The sequence below is a fragment of the Pezoporus wallicus genome, unplaced genomic scaffold (assembly GCF_028554395.1).
Source record: "Pezoporus wallicus isolate ANWC-B61680 ecotype Strahan unplaced genomic scaffold, APGP_CSIRO_Pwel_v1 contig_8512, whole genome shotgun sequence".
Lineage (NCBI taxonomy): Eukaryota > Metazoa > Chordata > Aves > Psittaciformes > Psittacidae > Pezoporus > Pezoporus wallicus.
Window position 1 is genome coordinate 476,000 of NW_026635168.1, and position 21,205 is coordinate 497,204.

The 21,205-nt window shown below is 41.9% G+C and overlaps 1 protein-coding gene and 1 long non-coding RNA gene across 2 annotated transcripts in view; both read right to left on the reverse strand.

The window, feature by feature from the left end:
• The window catches only part of LOC130599459 (uncharacterized), a 67,822-nt gene extending 56,487 nt beyond the window's left edge, over positions 1–11,335 (reverse strand). Inside the window, exon 1 of the long non-coding RNA XR_008972236.1 lies at positions 11,069–11,335. This is a non-coding gene — a long non-coding RNA (uncharacterized LOC130599459). The remainder of the gene's footprint in view (positions 1–11,068) is intronic.
• Positions 11,336–15,173: 3,838 nt separating this feature from the next.
• The window catches only part of MAEA (macrophage erythroblast attacher, E3 ubiquitin ligase), a 35,911-nt gene continuing 29,879 nt past the window's right edge, over positions 15,174–21,205 (reverse strand). The window contains exons 5-8 of the mRNA XM_057409920.1: positions 19,927–20,035; positions 17,661–17,794; positions 16,849–17,044; positions 15,174–16,397 (exon numbers count right to left, since the gene is read on the reverse strand). Of these exons, the coding sequence (XP_057265903.1) occupies positions 16,302–16,397; positions 16,849–17,044; positions 17,661–17,794; positions 19,927–20,035 (535 nt within the window). The 3' untranslated portion in view covers positions 15,174–16,301. The remainder of the gene's footprint in view (positions 16,398–16,848; positions 17,045–17,660; positions 17,795–19,926; positions 20,036–21,205) is intronic.

Here is a 21,205-nt window from a genome sequence, read left to right on the forward strand (position 1 = left end):
TCATAGCTAGCAAAGATTTAGGACAGTGTGACCTTCGCACAAAGTTTATTGCAAGCAGAACAGGATGGGCAGACAAGGAGTATTCCAAGCTGGCAGATGTTCCAGAGGCACGGTCTCCAAACTAACTGATAATTAGAAGGATCATAAGAAATAATTCACTCATTAGAAGGATGGAAAGAAATCATTCACTCTTGTTAGTAAGACTACTAAATTCTGTTATCACACCACAGACTTACAACACAAACATTGTTCCCTATCTTAGACCTAAGTTAAGTTAAAAATATCTTAACCCTATGTTTTCCGGGTACTTGCTTTCCTTATATCATTAGACTTGCTTTTAAATTTGGGTGCTCAATCAGAAATGTTCTGCAGACCACCCAGCTCTGAAAGTGCTGATTAACCAGTGGGAAAGATGAACCCCTTGCAGGTGCCTGCTTTGAACATCCTAAAGAAGGGAGACATCTAAAATACATATTCCATGGGAAAATTTTGTCAGACGATTGAAAGGTATTTCCATTTGAATCCACAGTTAAGGCATGTGTTGGAAGTAATGTACATGAGTTAGTGTTGCAGATACCTCTGCTGGTTCCTGTGATAGGGTAAGACATCATTAAATACTTTTCATCAGAAATAAACTCATATGTTTTCAAAACAATTTACTGCAGTAAATTAATACATGCATTTTGCAGCAGTTCCGTTATTTCTGATTCGATACGTGAAATCAGTGGCATCTTACTTTTTAATAATGTTTCTCCTTTTTTCATTGCCTTCCATTACATAAAATAGATTTCCATGTGAAAGCCACACAGAGTGGCACAGCTCATCTTTAAAGTTGAGATCAGTTTAATCTTTTAATAGTTCTTTTTCTATTTCTCTTCTTAATTTGATTCAAAGTGCCTGAACAACTGCTTCCTATTAGGTTATTGCTTGCAAAATTAGCATTGCTGTACTATCTAGAAACGTTATTTCAAAATGAGCCTCAAGCAACAGACTTAACATCTACAAAGGCACCAATTTCATATCCATGCATAATATTTAAAGAAATCCCTGCAAGGAGCCATATGGTTTTGCAAAGAATCGGCTGATGAGTGAATGCTGAGTTGTGTAACTCATCCGTGGTAGTCCCTAAGGCAAATCCCAGTGAGAGCTAAGCTATTTAATTTATTATTTTTCTAAATCAAAGACAATTACATGAAATCGTGTTTGCTCAAGTTGCTGATTTTCTTTTCCCCTTCTCCTTTTTAATGAACGTGGTAAATATCCACCATTCAAATATTTCTGTGCTCTCTTCATCTGGACCAAGCTGATGAAAGGCTGAAGAAAGCCAGAACACTGAAGAATTAATACAGCTGCAGAAGTCACAACCACTCTGCACCAGCATTGATCTTCCCCTGACACGACTGCTGTGGGCTGTTCAGCACCAGGGAACACAGGATGCTGTGGAGGGGGATGGCAGAACTGAACACCACCTTCTACCCCTTCAGAGCCTCAAGGTTGAATGTTACTATCAGTTTACACCTGGTTTCAGCAAAGCTTGAGCTGCTTCATGTTACATGGATTATGACATGTTGTTAATTCAAGAAGTTGCATTTATTACTCTGTGCTGAGAGATCAGCAAGACCAATGCAGTTAGATGTTGCAAGTTCTCCAAATTGAATGACACCTTGCAGGAGCAGAGACTACTCCAGAAACACTCTCCTGTCCACCACCTCTCCGTGATACCCAATGCTGTCATCATTGGCAAGAGGCTTTTGCAATGGAAAAGTTCTCCTACAAGATACCTCTAGGTTTGACCAGTTGGTCCATCCAGAGATCACCTCCAATTGGTCCAGTATCTTTGGCCAAATCACAGGCAAAGAAACCCCCAGATTTTGTCCACTGACACAAATTGTTTATCTATGGGAGTTCTTACATTAAAGAGCCATTTGTTCCATCACAAATTTAAAAGGTTTGACTGTTGGCTCTAACCAGGATTGGTTTAGACTCTTGTGTAATGCTAAATTTTCTTGTGTAGTGTATTTATAAAAGAAACATATGAGTAGGAGACAGTTCTACCATCTTCCCAGATGATTCTTTGCCTAGGATTGTTTTCCAGCCTCACAATAAAAGAACATGTCAGGCAGACAGAAACCCCACTGAACTTTGGAGATAGCTGTGTTCAGCTTAATGATATGAAATTAAAGAGGAGGGTTTCTTTTCCTGCCAAGTTGGAACTTGGGCAAAAAATGCTACAAACAATTTGGAGTCAAAATAACTTTGGTTTCAGGCCTGAAGATGCAGAAACATGATAAACACCGATATTAAATTGTCACAGAGTTTGTGCCAGTTGGGTTGCAAAGAAAATACTGACCTTCTGTAGGAGATGAATAGATGCTTAACCACTGGTTTGATTCAAGCAGAAGGATGACAGTTATTTGAAAGCTCTGAACTACCTCATAAGGGGTAAGCACTATATTTAAACAGATGTTCTCAAAGGAGAAACAGTCTATTCATTAAACCATCAATAATGCAAGGCCAAAGATACTCAGCGACCTCCTCTAATTATGTGAAATATTGACTGTGACAACACTTCAGCCTACTGTAGCATTTTATAATGCTGTCATAGGAGGAGATGGATGACCCTTCTCTGTACAGTCTAGATCACTAATTAAATAACCATTTGTGAGTTGGATGGAGCGGGAATAGCTGTAGAAGACCCATCGCAAATCAAGGAGCATCTTCCTACATGTAGCTTATATTCATGTCTAGAATGCCTTTTAACAAGGATCCTACAGCATTTCCTGAAACTGCAGCCCAGCATTGACACATTGACTGGTGTCAACAAGGGTAAATTCCTTTTCCCTCCATGGAAAGATCTGTGCAGGCTTTAAATGGAACCTAATGAACATTTTTTTGTGTGTTAGACAGTATGTGTCTACATCACAAGTAATATTTCTACATTTAATATTTAATTCTTCTACATGAATGCACCCAAAGAAGATGAAGGCACATCCCATTGCACTGCAAGCAGGTGGATTTGAGGAGCAGGGGGATACCAGCCTCTAAGGTAGGACTCAGGTCAGGTGGTTCAGCAAAGGAGGAGCTTGAAGCTTCTTAACATGAAGAAAAGGAGAGTGCAGAGGAAGAGAAGAGCCCCAAGCTTCTAATTAGAGGAAATGCAGTCCAAATTCTGCTTGAAGACCCTGTGATTCTAAATCATACAGTGACAGAAATGCCACTTCAATGCGTATGCAAATAGGACAGCTTCCAAACATATGATGTTAGCAGAAGTTTCTTAAGCAACTTAAGGAGACTGCTGTGGGTGTCACAGTGACTCCTAGATGGTATTTTTCTGGAAGCTCTTTCTGCCTGACATCTGAGCTGTCCCGTCCTTGCAAAGCCACAGCCTGTAATAGAGGTGCGGTTGCTCAAGTTGGTTTCTCCAAATGAGAGACTGCACAGAGCTGTGGCTTCAGAGACCCAAAGGAATTACTTTTTTCTTCTTTTCCCAAGGATGTGGGAAAGAAGAGAAATGCTCTGAAGCTGCTAAAAGCTGTAGCACTGACTACAGTTAAAATAGGAGAGATGAAGTCCGTTCCTGATGTGAAATTGTCATTGCTGTTGGACAAGGGCAGGCAATGGGTCTGCGTGTATCACACCACTGCACAAACACTGTATGATCAGTGGTTTTCTGTTTCAGATGCCTGTGTCCTGTTTATGCACCAAGCAGCTTGAACCCACAGAGACACTGTGATCACTCATTCCCAGGAGAAAGTCCTCAGGCACCCATCAAAATCCCCTGTACTCCTGCAGCAGCAGAGGGTGCCCATATGAGCATGCTCTCCACATCAAGGCCTGTTTGGTATTTCCATCATCTTATATGAGCAGTGACCAAAAAAGCCACATAGATCAAAGCAGCTTTTCTAGGGAATTTCTCTTACTGTTATGATAAAGAAATGCTTTGTTTTTATGAAAAGATTATTTGTACAGGTCAGCTTTTGCAGGCAAAAGGAAAGTCCCGGGCTTGAGGAGGTTATGAGGTAGTCAGGACAAAAATAGAGTGCAAAGACCACAGTTTGAGAGAGAAGTAAATATTGACATATAACTAAAAGGAAGAAGGACAAGAAGAAGGTGGCAAGTTGTGTACTGTCTGGAACCATTAATTTCTTTATGCTACTAAGGAGGTGTTTTGCACCTCTGTGGCTCAATATACCCTATCCCTGGCAGTGTTCAAGGCCAGGCTGGACGGGGCTTGGAGCAACCTGCTCTAGTGGAAGGTGTCCCTGCCCATGGCAGGGGGTTGGAACTGGATGAGCTTTAAGGTTCCTTCCAACCCAAACCAGCTTGGGATTCTATGTTATGGAAAATACTCATATTTCACATATTAGGACCCCTTTGTGTGCCCTCCTTTTCTGCAGCACCAGCACCCTGACAGTCCCACTGACCAGAATACAGCTCTTCTTTTACACTGTGCGCTACTAAGACTCCTGAAACGTTTCACAAACTTTCAAGCAATTGAATCTCTATACATCATGGAAGTAGACTTGTAGGTACAGTCAACACGTACAAAGAGTAATGTGATTTTAAGAAGAATGCAGGAGCCTTCCAGAAGAGCTGAGTGCAGAGTCTGGGGTGCTGTCTCCATCCTCTGAGTTGCATATTTTTGCTCCCCTAATAATGTAATCCAAAAGAAATAGGTTCATTATTGATAAACAGTAATATGTAGCCAGGGTGGGACTTTTTTCTGGCAGAATCTGTGTGAATCCATGATCTTTGGTGGCAAGTCATGTATACTGTCTGGAGCCATTAATTTCTTTATGCTATTAAGGAGGTGTTTTTCACCTCTGTGGCTCGATATACCCCATCCCTGGCCAGGCTGGACGGGCCTTGGAGCAACCTGCTCTAGTGGAAGGTGTCTGGGCCCATGGCAGGGGGTTGGAACTGGATGAGCTTTAAGGTCCCTTCAACCCAAACCATGCTGTGACTTTATGGTTCTATGATCTGTGGATAAGAGTGAGTCTACTCTGGAGTGACCCCTTCAACAGGCTCCAGCAGAGGCTTACAGAATTCCAAATATCCAGTTCTGCTCCTGGTCATGTAACTTGAATTCTAGAGAAGTGCTGGGGTGCTTTTTGGTGTTTTTTTTTTTTTGTTTGTTTGGTTTTTTTTTTTTTTTTATTTTTTTGGGGTGGTGTTTTCTTTTTCTAAATATAAACACAAAACTGGCACTCAGTAATTTCCAATGGACAAGATACAAGATATATATATATATATATATATATATATATATATGTATAGGAATAGCAGAGGAAGCTGCGCTGCCAGCAGTGGTATGAGCTGGGCAACCGTGACAGCCTTCCATCATCTTAAATCACAGAAAATACTCTGTCCTTGCCTTTGTTACTACATTCTTACCTGGCTGCAAAGAGGCCCAGGCACTGGGAACCGCTGAGAGCCACAGTGCTCTCCTTCCTGCTTGTTTAGGAAACAAATATTTTTAAATGTATTTAGAAATTATCTTTTTTATCTACAGGAAAAAAAAAACAAACAAAGCCTAAAGTTTTATCTTTGTAAGGAAAAAGCCCATAACTGATTATTTAAGCTCACGGCGCTATGAGCAGTATAAAGTACTTTGTGTTTCAGATCACAGTAAAAAGGGACTTCAGGATGCGAGCACCCCCTGCTCTGCAGAGCCACTCTGCCTTGGGGCACAGCCCCCAGCAGATGGCAATGCAGGAAAACCTGTAGCCCGTCCAGCAAGGCAAGAGCAGGGGCCGAGATCACTGTGCTTGGGAGCTAACACCGCCTTAGAAACCCTGCTGGGTATTTTTAACCTGTCCTGCAAGTGAAAGAATCGTTTTCACTGTCAGCAAATTCTTTTCTATTGTTCTTAAAGTGTAGGATTTGAACTTACAGGCTACGGCAATTGGTTTGGGGATCCATATCCAAAACCTTAGGGGTGACCTGTGAAGCCTGTAGAATCACAGAATCATTTGGGTTGGAAATGACCTTTAGGATCATTGAGTCCAACCTTCAACCCAGCACTGCCAAGTCCACCACTAAACCATAGCACTAAGCGCCACATCTACCTGTCTTTTAAATACCTCCAGGGACAGTGACTCAACCACTGTCCTGGGCAGCCTGTTCAAATGCTTGATGGCCCTTCCAGGGAAGACATTTTTTCCTAATAGCCAATCTAAACCTTTCCTGGTGCATCTTGAGGCCATTTCCTCTCAGCCTGTCCCTTGTTACACAGGAGAAGAGACCCTCCCAGGCCTCACTACAAGCTCCCACCTGCTGTAGGGAGCAATGGGGTCTCCCCTGAGCCTCCTTTTCTCCAAAAGATAGCCACATGCCATGGGGTTTTCAGCAATCAGTGGTGGAAATAACAACTTCTGTATACAGACACACACATACACACACTTACATATAAATGTATGTAAGAATCCACATGAATGTAATTGGGGAAGGATATATTTATCTGTACATATACATACACATATATAACTGTGTATATATAGTTATAAAATGTCACTTAACAACTTTGAGTAAAACACGTTCTCCCATATTCCCTTGTTGCATCTTCTGTGTGCAAGGCCACCCTATTTCCAGGCCAGGAATAAATCTAGACAGAGTCTTTAACATGACCAGTCTTGCAATGAAATAAGCTACGAGATGTTATTTGAAGAAAGGATTCTTGAGTATCACATCAAGGGAACTGCTTTTAATGGCAATCAAAAAGAGAACACATCTCTCTGAGAAGGCGCTGAAGGTGGAGGTATTTTCCAAGCAGAACAACTCACTGCTTTTCCTGTGCCTGTAGAGGAAAACGGATGTGGTAGAACTCTCAGGAAAACATAAAAGCGTTGGAAGTCTCTAGTGGCACACTTTGCCTTTTATCTGAACACCCTCCCACCAAAAGAAAACCAAACCTAAAACGAATAAAACACCCTCTAGAAATAAAATAAAACCCAACAAAAAGCCCCCCAAATCTCTGAAGTGAAGCAAAACAAGCATTGGAAGATGCGTGGGCTGGTGAAGAAATTAATGAAAAAGCTTGATTGTTCAAGTTGCCCCAAAAAGCTGGTGAAAACCCTTCTTTTTCCCATCGTATTAAAACTGAAATGACTGCACCTGGCAGAGAAGTGGCTCTTTCTTGAAAGGCCAACGAGAGTGAACTGAGTTCTCAAAATGCTGCCAGGGGCACTGTAACCACAGGGTGGTTAAAGTGGCTCCAGAGCAAATGATGGGAACACTGTGAAATCCACTCATGTATAAGCACAGCGTAAGCTTACTTACTGCAAACAAGGAATCCCAATTATTCACAAGCAATATGATTTCTCTCAGCTCCACTTGCTCATAACCACTGCTTGGACTCTGTTTTAAATGGTGCAAGAAAAACCTGTTTGTGGTGCTTAGGAAACAAATGCATATGGTGCAAAAACACACTATATTGTCTCCAAAAGGATCTCAGGTAACCGGCCTCTAAGGGCATGGGAATAGAATCATAGGATGGTTTGAGTTGGAAAGGACCTTAAGATCGTCCACAGTTCCAAACCCCTGCCATGGGCAGGGACACCTCACACTAAACCATGTCACCCAAGGCTCTGTCCAGCCTGGCCTTGAACACTGCCAGGGATGGAGCATTCACAACTTCCTTGGGCAACCCATTCCAGTGCCTCACCACCCTCACAGTAAAGAACTTCCTCCTTATATACTTGAATATTGATCCACGTTTTGGATATACTGCTTACAAAAGCAGCAGTTCTCACTGTTTCAGAACCACCAGCTTATTTCAGATATGTCTCTATTATATGGAGTTGTACTGTGGCAACAGCAGGGTTAAACAGTTCCAGAGTGGTAACAAAAAGCTGTAAGTGGTGGAGGTTTACCTATGTATAACATGTAAACAGCGTGGCCAATACTGAAGTACAAGTTTTCATTTTAAAGTATCTATGATGTATAGGACTAAGAATAAAATGCAGAAAAGAAAGAGTTACAATAGTGCCTAAGATAATAAATCAGCTTTGATTAGAGAGGTAACTGGTCCCTAAAAATAAAAGGATCTTCAGGGGGCAAATACCATGTATTAAATGATCTTGAGTGTAACAGTGAAAACCACAAGAAACAAAAGATGAATTCAAACTGGAAACCGGGCACATATTTTACCAGTGAGGAAACAGATTCTCTGTCTCATGATGATGTTTCCCTGACAGATGTGCTGTACCCAAACAACGCTGGGTTGTAAACAGCTTTGAGACTCGACATCTGAAATCAGGGCACGGGAGATCAACCACTCCTGGCTCTTTGGAAAGCCTAAAGTGACAGAGGAGAATTGTTACACAAAGCAGAGGGGGCAGGACATGAAAAACCTGGTGATGCCAGCAACAAATGTTGAAGACGGAGCCTTGGCTGCTCCTGCTGTGAAGCTGTCAGTGGATCCGGGAGAGAGGACGGGATGGAGGGAGGGTATTCTGCAGATAGAGTTTAAGAAAAAGGATGTTGCAGCACTTTGAAGAGTCCTTGAGGTAAAAGCAAGTGTCCAAGAATGCTCCCAATTTCAGGACTCGGATAAGGGCCATCGGAAAGTTCCTCTGATGGTGGAAACTGTAGGAGCAACCCCTCTGCTCACAGCAGGGAAGCTGCCTGGAGCACAGGAATTCGTGAGGCTGCATTTTTAATCTTGGGGATTTTAACAGAGCTGATCCATGGTGTTTTTCCATGGGGTTTGCGTAAAGGTTTGGGATATTCATTGTGCTATGGTACTTATGTTGTAGCCTAGATATTTTAGTCATAGAATCATAGATTCCCAGGTCAGAAGGGACCTCTAGGATAACCTGCTCCAACCTAGGATCACTTAAATCGAGCATGAGACTTTCTGGAGGATCCCAAAACTCTATTTTGCTGCTTTCAATATGCAACCAGGCCATACTCTTTATTTCAGCTGCTACAACAATTCTGATGGTTTAATTTTACTTATGGGGTGAAATAATGAAGATAATGATTCATTTTAGACTTGCAGGATTCTAGACAGAGGTGTTATTTTGCAATAATAGCTTTTATTATTATTACAAACCACCACAATAGAAATGTTGGCTTTATTGGCCCAAAAATGGTGCCAGCACTCTGATTTCTTTTCATGCTCTTCTTGGGAATACAAGGTACGGAGGGGAAGAATTAAAACAAATACCTCATTCAGATCAAGATTTAATTCAGCATCTCATCCTCACACACAGAGATCACAGCCTATGTTATTTATGGTTCTTGATGCAATGAACCCAGTCATTATCCCTTGTTAACTGGTGTAGAATAAAAGAGGTATTTCTGGATACAGCAACTGCTAATCCTACTTCAATGAGGAATTCTCTATTTTACCTCCTCAGAGGAGGGCTCCACACAGAGACAGGGAATGTGTTTTGGCCAAGGGAAGGATAATTTCTTTCTTAGCAGGGCAGGTGACATTCTTCCCAAGCATTATAGAAACTAGACAAGTAAGGTGTGTCTAAGAAGGTCTTTTCTTCACTGAAGAACAAACCAGCAATTCAGCTGTAGCTCCTGCGCTTTCCTCTGTACCTAGTAGTTAAACCGAATGACTGACCGCCCCTATAAACACAGCACCCTCTTTATTCACTGGGTTTTGAAGTAGGATAATGCATCACTGAAGCTCGAGAGCTGGCAATGGATATGACAGTGAAATTCAACATAAACAGACACACAAAGTGGATCATCAGAGCTTATGTGTGTCTGAGACCAACATCTGCAGAGTGCTCCTGCAGAAAAACAAAACCCCAACAGATACGCATCAGCAACATCAGCTCCCGTCACTGTCCGACCACCTCAGGAGGTGAGATCACAGACTTGTTGGTATTCATCCCATTTAAGGTCCCTTCCAACCCAAAGCATTCTATGATTCTGATTACAGCACAAAGAGGGGTGATGGCGCACCTGGAGAGAATTAATGTAGACCCCTAAGTAATGCTTAATGACTGCATCCAGGACAAGTTGAGCTTTCCTCCCTCATCCCCTTCAATATTTAGTAACACATTTCTATGGTTTGAGTCCTTAAAGCTGCTACTTTAAGCAGAGGAGACATCCCCACATGGGGCACACATGTACACACCCAAGAGCTTCCCACAGCTCTGGTCTTGGCTCTTCTGAGTGATTTATCTTGCTGTGGTTTACAAAGAAGGTAGAGGAAATTGTCAACTGATTTTATTATCTGTTTATTTCCTTTTGGGGAACTTGTCTATGGGATCCCTCTTAATCTCCATGGGTGGGGACCAAAATATTGAAGTTAGTTAATGATCTTTTTGTCCTGAAGTGAATGGAGTTTATCATCTTTCTCTCCTCATTCTTCCTTCTGGCTCCGTCAGGAAAAAGCCCTGGCTGGGAACTCAGATGAGCTCCCTGGGAAAATCTGCTCCTCTGCTCTGAGGGGTAGATAAAACATTTCCTTGAGGCATGCACAAAATAAAGCTTAATCTTATGGGATAGGAAATAGGGTCAAAGGAGTAGGTACAGAGGTGGGTTTCAGCCCCTTGAGTATTATTCCCTGCTTAACCTGCTTTGGTTTTCCACATTAATTTTGAGTATAAAGGAAATGTTTTATCCTGAGCCAGCTGGGCTGGGCAGGGATTTTTGCTGCGCTCCATTGACCATCTCAGTGCTCCCTCTGCTCCAGCTCCAGTGTAAGAGGAACAGACATGAACAAGCAGGACCCTACTCCAGCTTCCAGCCGCTTGGCATGAGGCCCCTTCATAGCCCTCGCTACTTCCTCCTGATGGCAGCACCACACTCGGGTTGCATTTCTCTGTTCCAAGGATGCAGCACATGGGAGGCTCAAAGCCCCCATGATCACAGTGTAGGATGAGGACACTCTCAGGTTAGGTCCTAAAGAATTGCTGAACGGACTCCAGTGCTAAACCAGTCTTGTGCATTTGTCAGGCCACTCCTCAGGGTTACCTGGGTTTCTGCCTGTGTAATACACCAGCAGTCTTTAGAGATACTCAGAAGCCACTGTGCTGCCTGATGTACACTTCCTAGAACAGGAGGCTGAGCAAATCCCAGCCTGGTTTGTGTTGGAAGGGACCTTAAAGCTCACCCAGTTCCACCCCCTGCCACAGGCAGGGACACCTTCCACTAGAGCAGCTTGCTCCAAGCCCCTGTGTCCAACCTGGCCTTGAACACTGCCAGGGATGGGGCAGCCACAGCTTCTCTGGGCACCCTGCGCCAGCGCCTCAGCACCCTCCCAGGGAAGAGCTTCTGCCTAAGAGCTCATCTCAGTCTCCCCTCTGGCAGGTTAAAGCCATTCCCCTTGGCCTGTCCCTACAGGCCCTTGGCCAAAGCCCCTCTCCAGGTTTCCGGCAGCCCCTTTAGGCACTGAAGCCGCTCTAAGGTCTTTCCGTAGCCTTCTCTTCTCCAAGCTGAACAACCCCAGCTCTCTCAGCCTGGCTCCATAGCAGAGGTGCTGCAGTCCTGATCAGACTTGATCAACTACCCTGTTCATTTGGGCTGGGGTTAATTTGGTGCACTAAACTGGAAAGCATGGAGCAGCTGGGAGAACATGTCACTAAAACCCAGGTTTGCCATCGAAGGTGCAGATTGTACCAAACACCAGAAAGTCAAACCATGGAAAAATCACTCTTCATACACAGGCAAACAACAACAAAATAGCCCCAAGGTGGAGTGTGCTGGAGAATGCAACCAAGAACTCTGGCTCGAGGAGTACAAAACTGAAGCAGGAAGCCCCAAAGGCCTGTTACTGCTGCTGGGATATGGTGCTCATCCTGCTGCAGACTTCGGGGACACAGCAAGGAGAAACAACGTTGCTGAGCAGAGCCTGACACCTTGCTACAGGGCAGAATTGATTCAGTCATTTTGCTGTACCAAGTGACCTCCATGTGCTACAGGACACCCGGTGCATAGAACCATAGCGTAGCCTCAAAGCATGCCCTGACAGAAGAGTCTGGTGCATCCCCCAACCCACTCTGCTCAGGCTACCTGATGCAGAAAAGAAGGAAGTCACACTATTACTTCTTTTCCCTCAACAGTGCTCTGATAAGCATGTTCGGTGGCTTCCTTTTCTTGACTACCAACTGGACACAATTTTATTTCTTCCTGTCCTCAATGATCTTTATTTCCTATAAAATTAATCTTATTCATGAGTAAAAAAGGACATGCTTCTATTAAAAAAAACCCAAACCATACCAGCCCGTCACTCTTTACAGCTTCCTGCAAAATGTTTTGCCCGGACATGGTATCAACTTCACTACGTTCCTACCTACAAAATGTGATCACATCTTGAACCCTTCTCAGCCTGGTGGATAATGGAATACTTGAAGCTGAAATAGGTATCAGAGAGACCTGTGGCATCGTGAACGGTTACCAGTGCAAATAGCCACCAGCACGCCTCTCTCCTTTCGCAACACTGGAGAAGCATTTAGGAGTTTGGACCACAACAGACAGGAGAGATGGAAGCAATTCTCAACCTCTCCTGCCCACAATGGTGACAAACTGTTGCCTTCAAAGAGGAACACCACAACCAAAATCCCTAGCCTCAAGTCTCATTTTGTTAGATTGCTTGGCAGGACTGAAAAACCATCACAGTGAAGGACATTGTTCATTTCCAGCTCAGCCAGACCTTGAAAGGAGATAGTTTAGAAATGGAAGAGGTTATGAAGACAGGCTGAGAAAGTTGGGGCTGTTCAGCCTGGAGAAGAGAAGGCTGCGTGGAGACCTCATAACAGCCTTCCAGTATCTGAAGGGGGCCTACAGGGATGCTGGGGAGGGACTCTTCATTAGGGACTGTAGTGACAGGACAAGGGGTAATGGGTTAAAACTTAAACAGGGGAAGTTTAGATTGGATATAAGGAGGAAATTCTTTCCTGTTAGGGTGGTGAGGCACTGGAATGGGTTGCCCGGGGAGGTTGCGAGTGCTCCATCCCTGGCAGTGTTCAAGGCCAGGTTGGACGAGGCCTTGGGTGAGATGGTTTAGTGTGAGGTGTCCCTGCCCATGGCAGGGGGGTTGGAACTGGATGATCTTTAGGTCCTTTCCAACCCTAAGTATTCTATGATTCTATGATTAGTTAATGTAGAGCCTAAGTCCTTCGTTGTACAGGCCGTAACTTGTGCCTTTGAGGACACAGATGTATTGGCTTTTGTCTTCCAGCTCGGCACACTGCCAGGGATTTAGATGCTGCAGCTTATCCATAAAAAAGCCAAGGAATCTCAGCTAAAGGAGGCAGCGGTCACTCTGATTGATACAAAACACAGACATCACTGGTAACACGCCAAGACACGTAACTGGCAGAAGCAGCTTAGTTTCTATCTAGCAGGTCATGGCTGTATTTGCTGAAGTTTCAACATCTGGTTACAGTCAGGTTGTGTGATTCCCCATCCTATACTTTACGAACTTACCTCTATGCAAGATCTTAGTAGAATGAGACAGGCTTAACAGGATCTCTACCAAACTTCCCACTGTTGAGTAAAGCCTCTGTAACCCTGCCTCACCTTCAACGTTACACAAACCCTACTCTCAAAGTCCTCTTCTTGGCATATCCACAGGTGGAACAGTTATGGAAGGGGTGTTTACAGGCAGTAAGATTGTATTCAGTAGGAGTCACACACTGCCTTTGGTTCAATGTCTGAAACCACCCATGATACAAGGTATGAACTGACAGCTCTGCTGGGCTGTAGAAAGCAGTCAGGGAATGAACTCCAAGCCATAATGAATCTGTTCCTGACACCACTTCCAACACTCATAGAGCTGGAAGGCTTCTAGTCATGGCAAAGTAAACTCAAGGATGAAGCCAGGCTTGAAGAGCATATTCTGGGGGCAGTCCACAGGGGCCAGGCAGGAGGCTGCAACTGCCCCTGTCAAACAGGTCTTGCTGTAGTCAGAACAAGCTGGTTGACTGCAGGTTCCTAAAGCAAGCAGTCCTGGCTAACAAACAGCCAAAGCTCCCCTTTGCTCCTTCTGGAACACCATCTTTGTGACACACCATTAGCGGTTCAGAGCTCAGGCTGGCACCAGTCCCTCTGAAGTGATACTCTCCATAAAGACAACTGCTCTCCTCTCCTCCCTTCCCACATTATTTGTTTTGGGAACGTGGCTTTCTCTACCACTCTGCTTAGGCCACAGAGAGCAAAAAGGGGCTGAAATCTCAGGAAGCCACAGCTCTAACTAGTATTTAAAAGAAACAAAAGCAACAATTTCCATACCCTACAACTGTTGTGCTGTTACCAAACATTTCCTCAGGGCTGATAAGAAATCTATGCTTTCCTCTCTGCTTTGGCTTTCTATACTCTTCTGTGAAGTCAGGAAAACCAAGGTTGCCTCCTCAGTTAACCCTGCTGTGAATGGCCTGTCAAAGCAAAACAGATGCTATTGCACTTGAGTTTAAGCAATGCTGTGCCCCAGGGTGACACCCTCTCCCCTTGTGAGCTGATGAAGCTTCAACGCTTGCTCCAGGAAGAGGGAATCCGACACTGCTTAACTGATAGCCAATTACACCAGCTACTGATGCAAGTTCTCTCATTCTCTGCCAACACCTACTCTTGGCACACTGCTCTTAGTCTAAGGAATCACTAAATCTGTGACTGAAGAAAATGCTAAGGGAGACAAACCCCTCCAGCGGTTAAGTGCAGGAAGAAGGTGGTGGCTCTGCAGTGCTCCTGCGATACTGACACTTCAAAACAGGTCTGCTTACTGAAAATGGAGCCTTTTCAGCCATACCTCACTGGAAATGCCAGTGTACTTACAGTTTCAGAGCAGCTGGTTCGGGAACTGATTGTATCTGATCTCTGTGTGTTGAGCAGGAATAGAGTTATTTGTCAGCATTGTTTAACACACTGGGTCATGCATCAAAACCTTGCACCTAACACCTCCCACAACATGTTATTATCAGAAAGTCGTTAGGACGTTAGGCAAGCTTCTAGAAGTGACAAAAAAAGATGGGTGATTGGGAGCAGACTGTTCATATATGAAAAGTCTAAACCAAATAGAGTTATTTGACTAAAATGCTCAAGAACTGTCTGAAAAGCAAGAACATGTATAGCTGCGGTGGTGTTTTGGTGTGTATCATCACATCCTGTAGAACACTAAGAAACAACACATAGAAGTTGTGCTCCTTTGAAGAAAGACCCTTACAAAAGGGTTGATTTCCCACATTTAAATACAAAGCAGCTTTCTAGTATTTATATAACCAAGGAATGGAAAACAATTTTTATTAACATGTTGTACATTTACAATCTTTTATTAGCTAATCAACATCAACATGCAAAAATAAGCGCTAAATACAAACCTCTACAATATGGTTTTGTTTAAACTACAATGGTTTAATTCTGTTTGAAAAGTCATAAGGATGTGTTCTGTAGTTGTTAAAATTGAACTATTAGTTTCAGTAATGAAGACTATTTAGACCCTAAAATTATGTAATCATCCTGCAAGGCATCTTCAGAAACTTTGCCCAACACTTAAGAATACCAGCTCATTTTCATGTGAGTACATTCTCAAAGCAAGAAATAAGGCAGTAGCACTAATGATTTCATATTGAACCCTATGCACATAACTAAGAACTTTAGAAGGACTTTAACACTATGGTAGACTGGAAAAAGAACATTTAAACAAGCATTGGATTTTGCCTGAAATGTTCTCAGTTCCTCTTGATACTTATGCAACCTCCTTAAAAGATCTGGGTTTGGAAAAAGCCTTTGTACTCCTTCAAAGCTGATCCTCCAGAGAAGCCACTCTTGCGTCAAAGACATCTGTATCTTCCCACAGAAATAAGTTATAGAATTCATGTTCAGGAGAACTTCACGAGAGGATCATAAAGAAGGCAAAGAGGAGCTTCAAGGAGAACATATTGGTAGTACTGAAATCTCTGCTAACAAAAGGGTCTTGGACAATTGTGAAAAAAGAGGGAAGAACAATGGATTTCATTTCAACTCTGTTGTAACCTTTCCCCCAGTGCAAATGTCCATCTTTAAAGAAATTTATCCTTTAAAGAAGATGAAAATACTTTTGAGAAGTCCAATTTTTGACCTTGTTACAAAACCTTAACAATCAAAATTCGTTTTCATTTTTATTCAAGTACAAACTTAAGTCATAATTCCTCTCTTTTTTTTCCTGTTTTGTTTTTAAAGAGTGTTTATTGTTGCTTATTGATCTTTGGTCGCAAGAAACAAGAATGCCACCGACAGGTCTGATCCCCAAGGTGGCAGGTTTTGCTTCTTTGCCACACATTAAGGCCCCCCCCGTACAGGGTATGCCAATATACACTGTGTCAAAATTCCAGCGGCACTTCATCAGGAGTTGTATGGACCTACATGATGTAGACTTTCTCAGCTTGTGAGAAGTTGAAGACTTCTTTGGTTCTTGGGCAAATTACTTTGTCGTCTTGACGAATAGAAAGCAGAGACTGAAAAAGAGTGAAAGGAACAGGTAACAGTCACAGTAATAACTCGAAGCATTATTTAACTCTTGAGTAAAAACTTGTTAAATGAGAAATATGATGTTGTAGGCTGAGGTCAAGATACCTTTGCCCACAAAAGTTACTTATTCTATATACCTTTAAGGTCCCTTCCAACCCAAACCGCTCTGATTCTATGATTATCACTCGCCACAGAGAAAGACTCTCAATACCACTTGATTTCATGTTATAGGCTCATACATTCAGACATTAGCTTCTGTAAAGAACAATGTAAGCACACAGTCTTTTAAAAACTGCTACAAGAAGCTATTTTTCTGCTGTTCATGCAGAAGATCCTTCTGGCTTTCTGACTGCATTTATAAGCTCTCATTCGGATATGGAAAGTTACTCTAACTGAAGTCTAAACCAGCAGCGCCAAGTCACTGGTTTCAACACTTACATTGTATCCATAGACATATCCATTTGGTAACATCATAGGAGGATTGTTTTCGTTCATTACATCCCCCGAAATCTTGCAGACTAGTCGGGAGTTGGCACAATGTGCCATAGGCAGGGGCTGAGCCAGCTTGTTCAGGGATTTGCTACACACAGGGCAGTCTGGGTTTTTTGAGCTCCCATCCTCTTTATAACACTGTCTGTTTAACAGCAAGGTAAGGAACAACCAACACAGAATGCTACAATGGTTAATGAGAGGCACTGGAAAAAGTGAACTATGGCAATACAGCCTAGGCTAGAGAATACACAGGACCATTTAACCCAAGTTTAAAGTGTATATATAAGAATCAAGTGCTTCAAGGAACAAAAGTGAGCAACAAGTGGCCGGCACCCTCTACAGGTAAAATTCCCGACTTAGAACACTTCAGTAACACCAGTCATCTACACCAGAGCTGCAGAAGATGCAGAATATTGACATGAACCCAGGGTAAATTTGTGTGCAAGTGCTTAAAATAATAATTCTGCCCCATCTCACTAACCTGTGCAGATACATTCACTAACTTCAGGCATATGGAAATACAACCTACTATGCAAGCACAATGTAAATGTCACCTTAATTTTGGTTTGGGCTTTTCTTAAGCCATTTATTATACTCTCCCCTTAATTAAATGGAGAGACTAGTTCAGAATCCATTTAAACAACTCAAAAATATTTAAGTGTCACATTTCCTCTTTGAGCTCTCTGAACAGAAGCCATAGAACAAAAAACCCACTATGTTCTTTTGCACTGGACAGTAGTACGTGCATTAAAGGATACGGTGTTTTTATAGCTGAAAGGCCTGCCTGGAGTGTTATAGTAAAAACAGAATTGTTTCCCAGCTGATGTAGTCTGTAGTTATCATATCTAAACTGTTGGATCAGCATTCTCCATCGAGCGGGGTCCAAGAGATCCTGTTAAAAAACAACACAACTATAAGTTGTTTTCAATGTAATTGTTCCAAGGGAGAACAGCTTGGGAGTGGTAAATTGTGCCAAACCCACTAGACTGAATCCATCACAAACCAGAAGTATACATACTAATGCATGGAAATGTACTTGTTTCGGAAGTACCTTTTAACATTATTTTACTAGAAAGACAGTTTAAATCAAGTATTATTTAAAATAGTTGGTTTACTATTCAGTCTCTCTCTGCCATCTACCAAGTGTCCTAACTAAGGGATGCAAACCCTGGTAAGGCTATTTCTTGCATTTAGCTTTCTAGAATGCTGGCCTGCTTATAGAGCAACACCAGCATTGTGGAATGTCTCCTCTGTAGCCTCTGAACCATCAACACTGAGCAGTCAGAAGTGTTTCTTATCTCAAATCAAGCTAATTCTGCAGATACCTCTTTGTAATATCTACTGTTTGCAGAATTCTGTAAGGTAAAAAGCACCACTTCAGCCACCAGCCTGCACGTCTGTCTGCTCTATGACCTTCCCCATCTAAGGCCAGAATGTTCCCAGAGTTCCAGGATGAAGCGTTTGTTCTGACCTCAAGGAAATTCTTGAGAAGGTCGAACAGACAGAGCCTACAGCAGAGCCATAATAAAGAGATAAAGAAAGTACTATTAATGATTGAGAAAAGCCTGTGATTAGGGTCCTAGATGATAGAACACAAAAGTAGCAGCTTACTAAGAGTCCAATTGGAATAATTCCAGTCACAGCTACTTAAACTTGTTCACAGGATAGCAAAAGAAGCTATTTTCTCTTGATGCAACATTAAATATGGTTTCCTTAAAGTACTAAAGGATAGGTAATGAGGTGGAGAAGCTTCTATTCATTGATTATAGGAGACACTTCTTCCCTTGGATTAATAAAAATCAACTAGTTAGAGATATGATCTGACAAACTTGCTCACAGACTTAGAAGTTATTTTACTTAAAGCCATTCTAAGAAGCCATTTATGCACAGAACTCCTAGTCAGCCTAACAAAGGCATTTCCAAACTAGCATGCAGTTTATGTAGGTAACTGAGGACCCAAAACATAACTTCAATAAACTTGAAACATTCAAGTACAATCCATAAAAGCAGTAGGGAATTTGTTCCAATTGTATGGCTGTATGTGAGACAATACTTGCTTTTCTCCTTGACCTCCCTCTGAAACATTCTGTTCATACTTAGAACAGAATACAGGGTTTTTATTTCTGACTATTTCTAATTACTAAAACTCTGTCTTAAATCCAGTCTAACTCATCTATGCTTTATGCTTGTAACTCACATCAGATGTAGAACCCATAATAACAGGATCCTTCCAGGACTCCATGAATTTCACATTAATTCTGTGGTTTGGTTTTTGTCTGTTTTGTTAAACCATTGATTTCATCATCAATTGTTTAACAAACATTTATACTGGCATTGCCACATACTGGCTTGGCATTTCACAGGATTCTTGTCTACCTTCTGTCTCCAATGCCAAGGTAAAAAAAACCCAAGTCAACTGCCACATAACCACAGAACAAAGTCAAAAATCCATGGAAACAGTTACGACCTATGAATTTTGCTTGATTCAAGTTTAGATATAGATATTACTGTTAATATCTACATTAATTTGTATAATCCAAATAAATGAGCAAACTTTTAAGCATCAAAAATACTGCTTTCAGAGCATTCAAATCATCTTTCCTTTCTTCATCCCAAAAGAAGTAGAATTAAGGACTGCTGCTAGTGTACGAAGGACACAGCCGAGTATCTTGAACAGAACTGATTTTCTTTGTACTTCCCCATCTCCCACCTCTTACTGTATATTAGTTTATCATGCTTCCAGTCCCACAGATCTTTACTACTGGGCTTGTGGTAAACCTAGGTTGGTGTGAATCTGTGTTACTATTAAGATCCAGCTAAAACACCACAAATACTACCTGGATTGATATAGAGGCAAGGACGGGTTATTACAGTTAAGGACTATTATAAAGGTGGATTTTAGAAAGTACACTTAGAACAACAATTTGATCTGCAGATTATCAGTGTATTTTCCTGTCAGGAAAAAGCACTGCAACCTGTATTTTATTATTCTGCTGTACCACTGAGTTTCAAACAGAACATTACCTTATAGGGGGAGATATGAGTGTCTGAAGGAAAGGCCAACATTCCCATCACTTGTCGAACCTCATCCAGCTGGCTTCCCTCAGCCTGACTGAAATGCTTTCTTGCATGTCTGAAATACAGAATTTATACCTTTATTAGATAGCCTTGTTCCTAAAGCAAGGAAGTTTACATAATTATGTAAGATTTCAGAGAAAACTCTAGATTCTGCTCTCAATACATGAACTCCAAGAGGTAATGCATTTGAATGGCTTGAAAAAGTACACCCTGCAAATGTGAATACAAGAATGACTGAGAATTCCCAGTTATACACTGTAATTTCTAGAAACCAGAGCTTACTGTAGCATGAAGTCTTACCTCGCCTACATCCAGGATGACAGATCTACAATTATTGAAGAAATGCGTCTCCTTACGCAAGCTCAATGTATCACACTTATTCCTTTGGCATCCACTTCCAAGCGAGAGAAATGCAGTCTGATAATCAGCTATTCCAAACCATTAAACATTAAGAACGTTCAAATATCTACCTTGTTTATACTGACATTTGAGAGAATGTTTACTTTTGAAGGAATGAGTTAGTCTTTTTATAGGCTAGAAAGCACTATCACTTTCTGTGCAGACTACAAGGAATTGCAAGGTAATGTGGTTGAAAACACCTTAAGAGAAAATTTTTTTGCCAGGGAAATAAAAACCTTAAGTAGAACTTCAGAACAAGCTTTTGTACTTTAAAGCACACTGATTGTAGCACATATACGCAAAGCTTAAAACTTGGAGACTTGAAAGAAGTGACAGAATTCCCAGAAACTTAAAGTAAAAATACAAACTTTCATGGTTTTCAGGAAATTAATACTAAGAAACCAGAGAATTATCATCAGATTATAAGGATATTCAGCTACTTTAAAACCCTGCCTGGAAGACTCCCCCAGCTAGTCTTCAAGATCACCAGTTTTCAAGGTGCAGTTTAAGTGTGCAGGAATACCCTTTAGCCTTTAAACTGGATGATTAGTTCAGCATTTGTGCTGAAGTTCCTGTTTTCAGTGGTGCACAGATATTGCACAGTAGACTGAGCATAGAACTAGTGCTATATTGAACTTCTAGCATTGCTTTAGTGTAGAAAACTCTCGTGATGCTGTATTTTCTCCACAGTTTGCATTATGGGGAAGATACCAAGTTATGTCTTAAGAGCTTTGGTGTTTCTTCTTATAAAGAGTCTTTTTTAAACTTACAAATTACTTTTAGGAATATACAGGTTTTTCCAATTGCCCATTTCATGTGTTGAATT